The following is a 15,143-nucleotide window of genomic DNA, read 5'->3' as shown; positions in this document are numbered from 1 at the left end:
GGGAGTCAGTGAAGCAGATGTTATCTGGTTAGAGAGTGTGTGGCTACAGTGTATTGAAAAGGATCATGTTTACTAATGAGTATGTACCTTTCATAGTAATGTTTAATTTATTTTCTGTCAGATTGATTTTTTTTTTTTTTTTTCACCATACGGCTGCACACAAAGCACAGAGACAACTTCCTAAGGTGCACTGCATCTCTGGCCAAACCCCCGGTGCTTATCACACAACACAAATACTTATGTATGCAGACACATTCAGAACTCATTAACTCCCTCTTTTTCCCTCTGTCCCCTTTTCTCTCCCTGCTCTGCCTCACTCTTTCTCTCTTTAACACACACACGGACACACACATACGCATATGGCTTTTGCAATCTGCATGCACCAATATGAGAGAGGCACACAAGCGAGAAAGAGGAAGGCTGAATTAGATTACTCGGGATCACTGTGGCATGAAAGGCCCACAGATAAGTTCCTCTCCCTCCCCTGTGTTACACTCCTCGCTGATAGAAAAGAGGAAGTAAGGTAATGTAAGAGCAGTGTTGTCATTCCACCTTAAACACAGACATATCACACGCAAACGCACACACACACACACACAAATGCACATAGACCTGTCTCCACCTAAGGAAAAACAAACTGATATTCCAATAGAAAACAAAAGTGAAGTCACTGAGAAGTGACAGAGTAGCTAAGATGAAGCAGCAGCAGACTTGGTAACTGTAAATGGGCTTCCTGCAGCCCTGAGTGCTCCTGCTGTCTTGTTCTCTGGCCACATGCAGCTCCACCAGGAACATTGGACAGGCTGTATGTTGCCTGTGAAGTAAAACCGGGGTAGATTAATCCAAAAACTCCTTAGTGTTTCTCTTTAAGCATTTTTTTTTTTTTCCTTCTCTGAGCGCTCAGTTATAATTGAAGATGACTCAGATGAGTGTTTCAAGCTTTTTATTAAGATTCTATTTTGAGTGCATTTCATCTGGATTTTAGCCACCGGACAGTCCGAGGACACAAGGATTTGAGCAGGAACATCAAGTAGAAGAGTTCCCAGTAGAAATAGCTCCTTTGGCAGAGGCCGTCAAGAAGGTGATGTTAAAATTCCGCAGTACTTTCCAAGCCTGTGGCTTGACCGTATTCAGCATCTGATTTGTAGTATGTTGATGTAACTCTCTTTTTGCCAGTTTTAAACATGACTTTGGCATCAAATGGAAAACAAAGCAACGCTAACAACCCATCAGAGCCCAGTGTTTTACCATTGGTGGAATGAGAGTCAAACAGTGAAAGCTTGTGCCTCTTGTTTCAATCTCTAGCTTCTAAGAAAAAGATCTGGGTCTCTGAGAGCCTTAGCAATGAGCAGAACAGGACCGAAAGCTGCCGTAAGCTGCAAACTGTAGTGTTGATCCTCAGTGGGATCAGCAGTATTTATATCACAGACGCTCAGTATTAATATCAAAAAATATCGCTTAATGGAGCTTTGAAAGAAATATGATTGTCTATGGCTGCCTTTGTAGTTAACTACAGTAATGCATCTCTACAAAAAGATGAATTGAAAGCCTTTTTCTCATATGGTCTATTTGGTGCCATTTTTTATGATCAGTGATGTTGACAGTAAATCAAGGTTATAGATGAAAGAAAGAAAGAATAAAAATTGTGGAGTAAAGAAGTGAAGAAACAGACTGGGGGGAACAGGGGTGAAAAGGGAGGGTGTTTTTTCAGATAGCGTAAAAGGAGAAACACATGGGGGGGGTTTCTCCAATCTTTTTTAATCAAGTTGAGAGGGCAGACTTCACAGAGCATGCTGAAGGCATCTGTTGACATAACAGCTCCGCGATTTTGCTCTAGAAAGTCCTTTTATCTGTAATTAGCACTAATTAGTCCAAGACCTTATTTTGTCATAATGGAAAAGCTGCTGTAATTCTGTTTTGACCAGAAATAATCTCATAAACTGAATGAGGAGCCGTAACTGACCATGTCTCTAAAGGTTGTAATGTAATAAAGCTAATGACTATTAGTAATGGGAAGCTTATTTTGGGTTTGATCACATTTATGGCTTATTACTTCAATGGCTCCTCAGACCCGCTCACTGCCCATTTCTGCTGTTTTAAATTACTGCGCCCTTGCTGGAATTGATTATTATAAAAAGGTCTTTTTATTGCATTTCCCCAGCCAAGTGATGGGCTCTGCCATGGGTGACACCTCTGGGAAAGCAGCAACATCATTTTTAAAAAGAAAGATGACTTCTCCTTTTTCTCCCCTCTCCCTTTGAAGATGGCTCCTCCTGTGTGTTGTCACACACCCACCTGCAATGGGAGGGCTCAGAGCGCCGCTCGCCACTCTGTCACCAATTTCAAACCGTGAAGCCGCAGTTCTGCAAATGCAGCAATTATTTCAAAAGCAGAAAATGAAAGTAGCATTGGAACTTTTTAGTCAGTTTAGAGCGAGGAAATGCCTCAGAATCCTTTTTTTTTGTTTTTGTTTTTTTTGTTTTGCCTGTGATTCTGCTCACCTGCGCTGGCCTGTCTTCTCTTCAGCTGCTTTTTCAGATCTCTCTTTTTTTTTTTTTACCTCCACCTCCTTTTCCTTCCTAACTTTTTTCTGTTTGCTCTAGAAAAAATATGCATAAATATGTTTACGATTTAGATTACTTGCTTCCTTTGTCACCCTCCACCCTCTTGTGTTGGCATTCTCTATTTCACTTTAAGTATGAAAGAGTTGTGTGCTTTTTTAGGTCATGTTGAGATGGATTTTAAAGGCAGTAATTGGATTCCTGTGCAGATTCTCCTACACAGTAGGAGGCCGGTCCATTATCTTTTACCATTGTGAAGTAATACGCTTCTGTCCAGACTGCCCTCATCATCATTACCCATGCTGTGGATGCCTGGTGATGGAGGGGGAGCAGGAGGACAGGACATACATCATATCTGGACTCATCAGTCTTCCTGTTGCAGTGGAGACACCAAACTGTGCTCACTCACGTGGCCTTCCGAGCCGCAGAGATGAGACGAAATGAAAGAAGCCGTTTGTATTCACGTACCGCTCCAATGTATCGTTAAACAATACATCATCACCCCGGCCTTCTCTGGCCACTTCTGCTCTCACATGATAAAGTCATCTATCAACATCCTCCAATGAATGTTTCATTTTACTCTTTTCGATTCCATTCCCTCTGTTGCAATGCTCATCTCCCCTGCCAAGCAATTGAAATCTGAAAAACAAGACATAGAGAGACGCAAGCACTTATACTAATGCTGCAGCACATGCACACCAAATATAATGCATCCATTTATCAGTGAAGCATACACTGCACACTGTACATGGAAAAACCTGATTTCTCCTGCCTAATAACTTCAGCTACCCTGTCCCACTCGCGTTGTCACGCTGCTGCATGCTCATGTCTGTCAGTGAAACTGGATCACAGTTGAATTTTTTTTTCTGCACTTACAGTAGCATGAGTCATGGAGTTTACAATTAGGGGCTGATGGATGGACCTCAAGCAAGTTATCCATTAGCATCTGCTACAGCGGAGAGACTGGTGATGAAGTGGTTGCACTAATTGAGGCTGCCGCAGTGTGCATATGTGCATACTACGTGTAATGCTAATTGGGACAATGGACTGTGATAAATACCCAGCTAATTCATAACATGATGAGCTCTTGCTTGATGTTATAAAGCTAAAGATTACCTGTGTTCCTTGTCCAATACCTTTGTCGTCACAGGATGTATAAAGAAATTTTGGACTGACTGGCACTACATTTTCACCGCACGCACAATTGAGGAAGTGGTAGGTCTACCACTACATGGGTACACTTCACTGCCACAAAGTGGGGCTAACTTTCAAAAGGAATAGATACAGAGATATTTTTATTGCAAATTCTGCCGGCGTCACTAACAGTAGAAGAATTTACAATCCTTTTTGTCATTGAAATGCTAAAAGTTGCATGGCTGGGTTTGTTATTTTTTAAAACACACTTTCGCACAACGTTGCTTTGTTTTTTGTTTTTTTTTCTGCTATGTTACCAGGGCTTTAGATGAATTCAGATGTAATTCTAGAGAGTTGGCTCATCGCATGGACATCAGAGAATTATCAGTCTCCATTATGATGGCTAACCTTTCCCACAATGCTTTTGACATGCTTTCCTCCAGCAATGAGATGAAGCGCCTTCTTTCTTGTGCCACTGCGACTGCGAAACATTGCATGTGTGTAAATGTTTATTTTGCTTTGCCTACAGAAACCATTCTGACCTGTACCCCGTGGAACCGCTTTCCATTCCATATTCTAGTTTTGCTAATGGGTTGCCTTGAACCTTCATCTCTGTCGCTGCAGCCCTCAGTTCTACTAACCCTGTCAGCGACGGTGAAAGAAACTTTGAACAGCAAGTTTAAAAACAAAATAATTACTGGAATGATGGTGCCGGGCAGACGCAGACTGACAGACTAATTTTTAAGCGACAGAGTCCGCATATGTCCTTATCTCAGATCTCGCTATAATTGTTAACATCCCATTTCACAGTCTGCCTCAGTTCTATTCATTCTGACTTTAATCCCAAGCCACTGAAGTTTCAAAAGGATGTGTGTATTTTTTAGTGGTAATGGACTCTACAGTGGAGCTGACCTTTATGCCTGCTGAGAGAGGTCCGTGTCCAGGGGGCAGCTAAGCCAAGCTAAGCTGGCGGTATAGATCTCGATTAGAGACGGGTGAAGAAATCAGACAAAGATCAGGAGGTCATCCCCCTACAGGCATGGTTGGCTGTCGGTGAAGAACTCTTCATCGATTGCCTGAGTGTGATAGATATCAGGCTGAAATTGAGCAGACTGGTACAGGCAGGGTTGTTTTCCTGCCTCCTGGCCTCCAGGACCCAGCTCAATGGGCAAACAGCAGGAGGCATGAGCAGGGCATTGGTTTACAAGGAGCAGCATCAGTCAAAGTGCCTGCCAGCTTCCAACCCTGAGCTCCTGCAGCTCGCTCACTCATAGGTGAACAGAGAGCCAGTTGTGTTCTGTTGCCTGACCTTGATTCTTGGAGAACTCACTCAGACTGATGTAAAAATTCAGCAGGGACAGTCACTCCTCCCTCCTAACCCATTGATCTAGATGTATGACAGGTGTGATATTCATGAGAATGGTGGCTGATTTGTCCTATAAACCTGAACTGTAATACATGTCCAGCCATGTTTTATTAACAAACACCTATAACCACATGATGCTCAATTCATGGTCACCGAGCTGCACAGGGTGGCTCCATTCTTCCAGATCCTACAATAATTTTGATATTTTAAGCACAGACACTATCAGGTGCTCTGTACTGAAGTTGTCCTGTGCCTGCAGATCATAAACATACACATTTGCCAATTATGCAGAAAATGACTTCCTTTCGGTTCTTTATGCTCCTTTTAGAAATTAAGATAATGTTGCTTTAAAAGATTTCACACTCAGACTTCTTTCTTTGGAAAAAATTGCATTTCAATTTAAAGAGCTGAGCATGTTTCGTAATGTAACTAATATATATATATATTTTTTTTTTTTTGGGGGGGGGGGATTTGTCCTGTCAGCAGCATATCAGTGTAACACCTCCCTGCAGTCAAAGTTTACCCATAAATCATGTGCTCTCATTAATTATTTATAGTTGAGAGCAATTCAATGTGACAAAAACATCAATACTGTCCATGAACTGCACTGAGAGCCCCTATACATATAGCAAGCACTCAAGCAGCTCAGATGAAAATAAGTGCAAGCTCACAATACGTCATTGGTTGCCCTCCTTTGAAGTTCGAGAGGTCAACAGTACAATATAAATCTCTTCACCTCTCAGTGCATTAAGCTCCAGAATTTCTGTAAAAGTTTATGCAGCATTTTCTATTTCAGTGTATGTCTAGAAGAGTCAGACCAAACAGTTTTTGACTTTTGATGTTTTCTTTATTACTTTTCTGTTTTCAGTCAGGATAGTTTTTTAAACTTGTTATGAGTTGTTATGAGATTGGACTGAGATTTTGATAGAAAAGGCCTTGATATTATGGGGACATCAAAGAGTCTGAGCACCACTCAGAGTTTTGCTGGTGAATTCATCACTGTAAAGAAAATTTCTTCAATAAGTTGATTCGGAGAATTGCTGAAAATTTGGATTGTGCCATGACTACAGGTGTGAAATCACAACTGCTAAATGATCTTCTGAACTCACAGCACAAATGAGAAGAGGAGGAAAAAGCTAGCCCTGGATAGTGTTGTCAACAGAAGATTGTTGCTGCACTATTTCTTGGCCAGCTAGAGTGATACTGCTGGCCTATCGCAGTGAGATTTTCGAACAATCAGTGAAGACTCGGAAGACAGGCCAGGAAGCAATATCCAAATATCCTCCTGTGAAAGTGCAGTATGTTGTTATATAGAGTAAACAAAAAAGCTGTGCAGTGGGGGAGTCCGGTCACTGGAGGGGGGGCGCCTGGTGTCTCGTCTAGTCTGGTCTGATCTGGTTTAGTCTCTAGTCTCTTCAGGGGTCCAGTCTCTGGTCTGGTCCTGTCTCTGGTTTAGTTTGGTCCAGTCTAGTCCCTGGGGGGTCCGGTGTCTCGTCTAGTCTCTACTAGTCTGGTTGTCGCTCCTTGTTGTAGCCAAGTCTATCACTCATTTCCAATAACCAATTAACCTAGACATGTTCAGATGCCCCCACCGAGAATCGGACCGCGCCCTTCTTATTGCGGGGCAACATCACTAACCACTGAACCACCGTGCTGCTCAGGTCACCGCATACATTTATTCAGGTCACCACATTTATTTATCTATTTATTTATTTATTTATTCATTCATTCATTCATGGGGAAGGGGACCTTGGAGCATTTTCCCATCAGATGTTACTTTTTACTGCGGGAAAAAAAACCAAACAAACAATTTTTATTTAAAATGTTGGCCAGTTCCGTGTTATTCTGTGTTCATAATGAATTCCGTTTTTAAGTTTAAAATGTAATAAATGTGAAAAAGACTATTTAATGTCTCCATTTGTCATTCTGTCTTCCAAAGCAGACTGGAGCAAAGCACGAGGATCCTTTGCACACCTATAGACTTCTGAAGCAGAAATCATTGTGAATCAAATCGTAGCCCCAAAAATCTGAATCGAATCGAATTGTGAGATAGTAAAAGATTCCCATCCCTATTTTAGAAGTGGGGATGGGAAATGTGCCACGTTCCACAATTTAACACTTGTGTCAAGATCAGCCTCACAATGCATCCCATTCACGTCTTTCCACTTTTGTGTGACTGACTTCTATTACGTACTCTGACAGGGTATGAAGTGCCCTTTCCATAATGTCTCTTAATTACCGAATGAGGTACCTATCAAAGTGGTGCCAGTTCACTATGTCCATGTGATCATAGGCATGATCTCTCATTATCTCTCCTTTTAAATGGACACTTTCTGGAGCAGATTCTCCTTCAAAGCCACCATCAAAAGTTAATCTTCCAACCAGCCACAGCCAACATTAATGAGCAGATCAAATCTCTGACCAGCTTCTACCTTGGACAGGGCACTGCTGCTGAAAAGCTGTTAGAAGTGTTTTAGGAAGCAGTGAGGGGTAACTGCTGGGTGCAGATGGGTCTTTCTGTGCCACGCACTGCAGCCACCTTTATCCCATCTGCTGGGAGGAAACAAGGAAAAAGGGAGAGAGGAAGTGGTTGATTCTTGGCGGTGCAGGAGTGGGAAGGGATGAGAAGGGAGCAGGAAGGGGACCCTCATTAAAAGGCAGTGTGTTGGCTTCACAATCATCCCACCACTTCAGTATGCTGTCATGCAGTGATGTATCACTCTGCATGGTGCTACCAAGGCCTTTATTCCCACTCTCCTCCATGTTTCTCAATTCTAGCCAATTAAACGCCCACTGGAATAAAGGGGAGGAAGTGCCACATTGAACAATGCACAATGTGGACACGGGAGCTGATGAAAGGACATGTCTCTTTTAGTCTGCTTAATAGCCTCAGGACACTGTTTGAGTGGCGTTTTAATGTCTCCAGCACTAGCCTCCTACTCTCATTCCAGTTTCCTCACACGTACAGATACTTTATCATCACAGGGTGAAAATGTTTATCCGAACTATGAATATTTTATTCACTATAGGTAAGTTGAGTATTGGCATATTTTACGGCCTTTTTTAAAATGCATTTGCTCTTGAAATGACATGAAAGATCATAAAGAGGATTGATGACAAGTGATCAATCATCGTGGTAAAGGTACCAGATTAGGTGTAGCATAGATGCTGTGTTTAGCGCCCTCCTCTCTCTCTGCTGCTGCTGCTGCTCGATGAATAATGCAGCCCCCAAAATCCCAAACTCAACTCTGAGCTTGACCTGTTCGCTTGTAGCTCTAGCCAGAGTGGTGGGGTCAGAATGTGGATGTGTTGGCGTCGGGTATGGAAGCAGAGGCTAATCGCAACACCCGGACAGGCAGCTTCACTACTTCTCATGCTGCCTGTGTCACTCAGGCTGACACCATAAATCTCACTTATTTTCAGATCCAACCGAGACACAGGCAGAAATTACGGCCCAGAACACATTACCAGCCACAGCAGCGTGCAGAATGCTAACAGAGAGATCCTTGATAAAGCAGACAGGCAGTTCTCCCACAGATTATTGAACAAAAAGACTTGTATCTGTGAGACTTGAGGGAGCAGATGGATTTGTAAGTAAAACGCAAACACCAGAAACAACAGATGAGAATCAAATAGAGCAAGATACATGAAACATATTTAAAAATATTAAGATTGGAGTTTGTAAAATTGTATCACTGTCTCGACTGTTCCTCTGCAACAGTTCTAGTTCTAGTTCTTTAGTGATTTCTAACTATTAGTAGCTTAGCTTGTTTTGTCACTGATAGGACTGAAGAAAGGAATCGAAAGGAGGGAGCGTGTCAGCGTGGAGTCAAAGTGAGGTGAAGGACCGAAAGATGTGACAAGTAGAACATTATTCACACGAATGCCCCTTCTTCTCTGCTTCCCACCACGTTTGCAGAGTGCTGTATATAATACCCATGCAGAGTGATGTGCAGGGCTTGCCTTGTTTTCAAATAATTGCACAGCTCTTATGCTGCCACACCACATCATCCTTTAAATTCAATGCTTGTAGGTGATGGGCTACCTGTTTCAGGTGTTAGCAGCCAAACAGCGTCTTATACATTTACTTCAAATCAAATCTAATATATTTATATAGCGCCAAGTCATAACAAAGTTACATCAAGGCACTTTACACAAAGAGCAGGTTCAGACCAAACTCTTTATGGAGTTGTTAAAGAGACCAAACATTTCCCTCAAAGAGAAAGCACTTGGCGACAGTGGTAAGGAAAAAATTCCTTCCAGAAGTAGAAACCTCGGGTAGAACCAGGCTCAGGGGGGGCAGCCAGCTGCATGAAGTCGAGGAGGGGGAGACTGGATAGAGGGATGGGGAGAGAACAACAACAGGAAAAGAGAAGATGCTATGGAAAATACAGTGTGTGCATACTTGACTTGAGCCATGAAACCTTTGTACATGCTGAAAGCTCCAGGATCACTGTGTGCTTTAATTTACTTCTGTAATGTTGTACTCACCAGGACCAGCACATTTGTTCATTCGTCTTCCTTTCTGTTTCTGGGGGAGCTGGAGCCAGTCCCAGCTCTGACTGGGCGAGAGCGAGGTCACCCTGGACAGGTCAACACACAGACAGATGGAGACCAACAACCACTCACACTCACACTCAGACCTACGGGCACCAGTTAACCTGAACATGATGTCTTTGGACGGTGGGAGGAAACCGACACAAGCACAGGGAGGGCATGCAAACTCCATACCTTCTTCTTGTGGGGCAACAGTAGTCACCACTCTGCCCCAGGACCAGCACAACCAAAATTTAAATGAGAGGGCCCTAAATGTGGCATCTGCATTATCTTGAGGTGTTGTCTTGTAGACAATCTGCAGAAGGCATCCCACTATCATGCCTTAAAATCTAAGATTAAAGAGACTCCTCTAATTGATTTATCCATGATGACTAAATCTAAAAAACATAAATAATAGTTTGAATAAGCAAAGGACAGTAAATAAATACTCAATAGTCATGGTGCTGTAAAAGTGAGATAATCTCTTACATTTATTAATTATAATCCACTCAAAAGGTGCATGGTTTTTGAGATTTTGAGATAACATCAGCCATGGATTACCTCTAAATAAATCATGGCCACATTAATTATGAAACAGTATGGCATAAATGTGAGGACAAGGACATTGTCAAGAGGCTCAGGCTGTACAGCAATATATAAAATGTATAATGTATATTTGGCATCTGTTTACTTTTTATTTGATACAAAGAGAGATATACCAGAAAACCAAAACTATTTTCACTCTGCAACGAATCTGCACCTTTTATCTCCTGCTCAGGCTGAATAATACCAACTTCACATTTACCTTATCTGAATTTATATTGAGTCTTATCAAGTACCGCTGTGTATCATTTCTGTTTCTAAAGTAAATACAAATAGGAAGGATGTGCTTGAATTTAGTCACACATTTTGCTACATGAGGCCAAGCTTACACTGATATTAAAGGCTATAATAAAGGCTAAAAGAAAAGATCATAAAGCACAGCAGGTACAGAAATAAAGTTTAAATTAATTTTTGCTTCTTATCGGGTAATAGACCAATTTTTCCTGTTTCCAAGTGCCCATATTTCATTGCATCTTCACTACTGTAACTGAACTGAGCGACACTGCTAATGTTCTCCACTGGTCTCCATTTTGTGTTTAATTGCGCTGTCTATGTCTCATTGGGTGAAGCAGTGATGCATCACTGTGGCGTCCCACTGTGGCTTATTACTGCCAGGCCCTGCTCTCTGCCGGTCTCAACCTGCTGGGTCATCTCCAGCTGCTGTAATCTAGCATTAGCCTCCGTTTTCACCAGGTCCCAACCATTTACCCCATCATGTATTACAGACGAGCCTCTGGAAATGTAGGAATCCCAGTAGACGTAGAATTAATTTACAGGGGAATTGAATCAAAGACAGTGGCACAAGGAGAGGGCAGGTTATATTGCTTTATAACACTGTCACAGTCTATAAAGTTGAAATGAAAATTCATTTGAAGATTAAGTGTATTTTTGTGATTCATTGCTAGTCCTCCTTCAACTAATAATCATTTCACTCCAAAGCTGAATGGACTCAGTAATTGATGCTTACAAACGACCAAGCTCCTTTCAACCAAACTTAATCCCCATTTTCTCTTTCTTTGAATGACTCTTTGAATTGACTTTGAATTCTGCTCACAAACACAAGATGAGTCTTTAGAAAACAACTTAACAGAGCAGTGTACAAGTCTTGTGCACTTCCCTGGAGACTGTAGAATACACATAAAAATGGTAACATTGAGACAGACAGTGTAGATCTGGTCCTGTCTGGGCTTGTCGTGTTGAGCAATATTATTCTAAATAATACATTATAATTGTTCTAAACATTTTATTCAACAGGCTCCGTCAAAAGAGAAAAATAACAGTTTCTCTTCTTGAGCATAACAATGAACTAGCTTCAAGTGCATGTTCTCCCTGTCTCCTGCGTGGGTGTGGGTTTCCTCCTACCATCCAAAGACATGCGTGTTTGGGTGTACCCTGCCCTCGCCCAATGTGAGCTGAGATTGGCTCCAGAACCCCCCCGCGATGCGGATAAGCGGTAGAAGATGAATGAACTAATATCTTCAGAGCCAGCTTTAATACAAAGGAGTAAAAAAATGGGTGGCCTGGGGTTCCTGTCCTTTGAAATTAAGGAAATCAATGCTATTGTGTGAAATCATCCCAAGAGCAGAATAAAAACAGCTTACAATGAGAGACTTTGTTATGTTGTATAATTATCTAAAGTCATTTCAGCTCCCCAATAGCAAAGAGGCCCCGTTTGTCATACTGTAGCAGTATTGAGAGGTACACTTTGACCTCAATGGCAGCTATTTACCGAGGTGCCCATGGCGCCTTTGCAATCTTTGTAATTGAACATATTCTTTGAACTGAATAGGCAGAAGTGCAATTCACAGAGCATGGGCAACTAGAGAGAAAAAGTTACCTCAAACTCATTGTAAGTGGTCCCAATTATCTTCCGTGACAATAGTGGTGTGTGCAAATGAAAATGTATGTAATTAAAGGTTAAGATTTCTGTTCAGCGTAATGAAGTTGTCATTGGATTTCGAAGAATGTGGGCTCTCTAGACTGCTGAGGTCACTCACTAAGAGTATTTCTACTACAGTGCAGAGGCAAATTACAGAAGTGTGGATTTTTACATAAAAGCTGGTTAGAAGTACTCGATGCAAAAGTTTATTTCCACACACTGCGTGAGATCTAACAGGTTTTTTCTAGCATCGCTTGAATTGTGTAGAATACTTAGACATATTATTTGCTTGACGATGGCAAACTCTCTTTTGTGTGTTTTGTCATGTAAAAATCCAAAATGCCCCATAATGTAAGTGGCAAAACACACCCAATGCTTCCAATGACTATATGAGACGTAGCAGCTGAATACAGCCACAATGGGGAAAACAACCCCTCCTCTTAGCTGGTTTATCGCTGCGGCAGTAACCAACATCTTGCATTTTGACTTCAGATGATTTTGCTTAGGTAGTTGTGGCCAAGCTGACTTTACTGTAAATAGGAGAAATTATTTCAACATTAATATCAAGAGCAGTGAGCGCAACCAGAGTTGAGCCGTTACACTCTATGAATCATGGAGCCAAAATAATTAAAACAACTGTATTTTAGAGATAACAGAGCTGAAAAAACACAGTTTGTTGTATTCTCTCCTATATCCAAATGTAAAGTGTAATTAGTTTATAGATGTGTCGATAGACAGAAGGGTTGGAGTTTATTTTACTTTTTATTTTTCCTGGAATCTCCTTTTTCCTGAACTCTCTTGTGTAACTCCCCCTCCCCCACTGTACTATACGACCCCGAATCCATATTGTCTTCATCAGCCCAGCCAAACTCCCCGCTGTGTCCTGGGAGAGGAGTGCTTGAAAGTGTAAGGGTTTAGAAAGCCAATAAGAAACGAGCCCAAGACTCAGGTAGAAATGATGTTCTCTATTCCACTCGGAAAAAAGGCAGCATTTGAGACATCACACAGCAGTACTCTTACCATTCATTTACATGTACAAAGTGGAATCATAATCACTGCAGAGTGTGGAAAAGCTGGAACTAACCTGACAACAGGAATGGTCATTTAAATGCTGTTACTGATAATATGTCTGAGTGAAGTGAGAATGACTCAAAGAAAAATGATCATGCAACAGACCATGAATAAATCTCCCACATTCATTGGGTACATTTCCTGTCAATAATCCAGTCAAATCAAATTTTGTTTGTACACAATATTCTTCAGTGTTGTGATAATTGCTTTTGTCAGTTTAGATAACAGAAGAGCAGTGAGGGGGGCTGTTGCGTGCTTGTCCTAATACTTAGATTCACAGTAATTAAGATTACTCAGAGATCATTTGGGTTAATTTCATATTTGTCAATTTAGCGCACAAATTCAAGAATATGATTTTAAAAAAATCTAATGGAAACTTCAGACTGTGTGAAACAAAGATCTAATACCCGAAGTGAAGTGCCAGTGGGTAGTGAACCCTTTAGAATAGATTGTAAATGACGACCAAACATGGATCTTCAGCTTTTAGCCAGCAGGTCAGCAGTCATTAGCTCTCTACTCAGCAGAGGTTCGGATTTCACAGCAAATAATCAGTAATTGAGCAGTGATTGCATAAAGCCCTTTTAGGTCTTTTTCAGTACCACTTCTTATTAGCACTTTTTCTAGTCTTACTGATTGCAGATTATTAAGTGGATTAGAAACGTACCAGGCCTTTGACCTGCACTGGGCTGATTGCTCTCCCTCTCTCTCTCTCTCTCATTCACTCTCTTGTCTATAGGACTCTGAGATTTTGAACACTGCTGTGCTGACCGGGAAGACAGTGGCTGTCCCGGTAAAGGTGGTGACCATTGGAATAGATGCATCTGTTACCGACGTCTCTGAGGCAGTCAAGTGCCACTCTACAGACGAAGACGTGGTCAAGGTCAGTATTTCATAGATTTACAAACTTTTTACATGAACTGTGCTGATATTACACAATGTAATGAGATAATGGGGAAACAAAACAGAAAAATGGAGGGTCACATTGTTAGTGTGATATACAGTAAAAGATTGCTGTTAATTTTGTGAATTTTCTCAGTGGATCTCAATGCCGTTAAAGAGAATATTGAATTGATTAACATTTGATTCATTAAAATGTTAAAAGTTCATTGTTCTGACCATTTACAGTTACAGGCCGTGCGCAGTTTGCAAGTTGAATCCTGATCATTTGAGCAATTCAAAAACAATACCAACAAATCAAACTGAAAAAGGATTATTCTGCAAAGATGCACTTAATGACTCGCACAAAGCAGATATTGTCAAGCTTTATATTGAAATCAAAACTGTAAGAACGAAAATTGTGACAGATAAGAGGGTTTTCTATGTTTAGCACAACTATATAAATCCTCCGGAAAGGATAAACAAACACCAGCAAATAACATGAAAGTCTGTGGTTGATATGCAGCCACTGCTGACAGGTTACTCAAGTTTCCCTTTATTTTTAGAGCCCCTTTCAAACCTGGGGCACAAGGCACAACAGAGTAAGAAGTCCCTTACAGTGTTATAAAGTTGAGCCCTTAGTGTCTTTTCTATCCAATAAAAAACAAGTCGCTCTCCACCAGACTCCCAGTGACTCCTTAATAATCTACTGAAAGACTCAATGAAAAACCGGAGGAAAGAAATCACTTGTCTGTGTTCTGTTTCAAGATCCAATTGGCTGAGATGTTGTTCAGTGTCTAAAAACTGCACCCCGCTGTGCCAAAGGCTCCTTCCAATCATGTTTCCTGTTTGAACCTGTCAAGGCCGGGATAGCTTGATGTAGTCAATCAAACTCAAGTACTAATGAAGCAAAAACCCAACGCTAGAGATGAACACGACACATTGTTCCAGTTTATAATGTCTGATGTGTGAGTTATGCATCGTTAAGGGAGTACCAAGGACCAATCAAATAGCAGTCAAAGATGCTGTTAAAAAAAATAATAATAATAATAATGTGATAAAAGGCCCAGCCACACCGCTGAGAGCTTTAGTCCAGAGCAGCCACAGGACGCACTGA

At 41.3% G+C, this 15,143-nt stretch overlaps 1 protein-coding gene across 1 annotated transcript in view; it reads left to right on the top strand.

Moving 5' to 3' along the window:
- si:dkeyp-14d3.1 (transmembrane protein 132C) overlaps nt 1–15,143 on the top strand; it is a 120,806-nt gene that overhangs the window by 89,268 nt on the left and 16,395 nt on the right. Inside the window, exon 5 of the mRNA XM_029511031.1 lies at nt 13,887–14,030. Coding sequence (XP_029366891.1) covers nt 13,887–14,030 — 144 coding nt within the window. The remainder of the gene's footprint in view (nt 1–13,886; nt 14,031–15,143) is intronic.

The sequence above is a fragment of the Echeneis naucrates genome, chromosome 9 (genome assembly GCF_900963305.1).
Source record: "Echeneis naucrates chromosome 9, fEcheNa1.1, whole genome shotgun sequence".
Taxonomy (NCBI): domain Eukaryota; kingdom Metazoa; phylum Chordata; class Actinopteri; order Carangiformes; family Echeneidae; genus Echeneis; species Echeneis naucrates.
The sequence above is the reverse complement of the archived record's forward strand: the minus strand, read 5'-3'. Positions and strand labels throughout refer to the sequence as shown.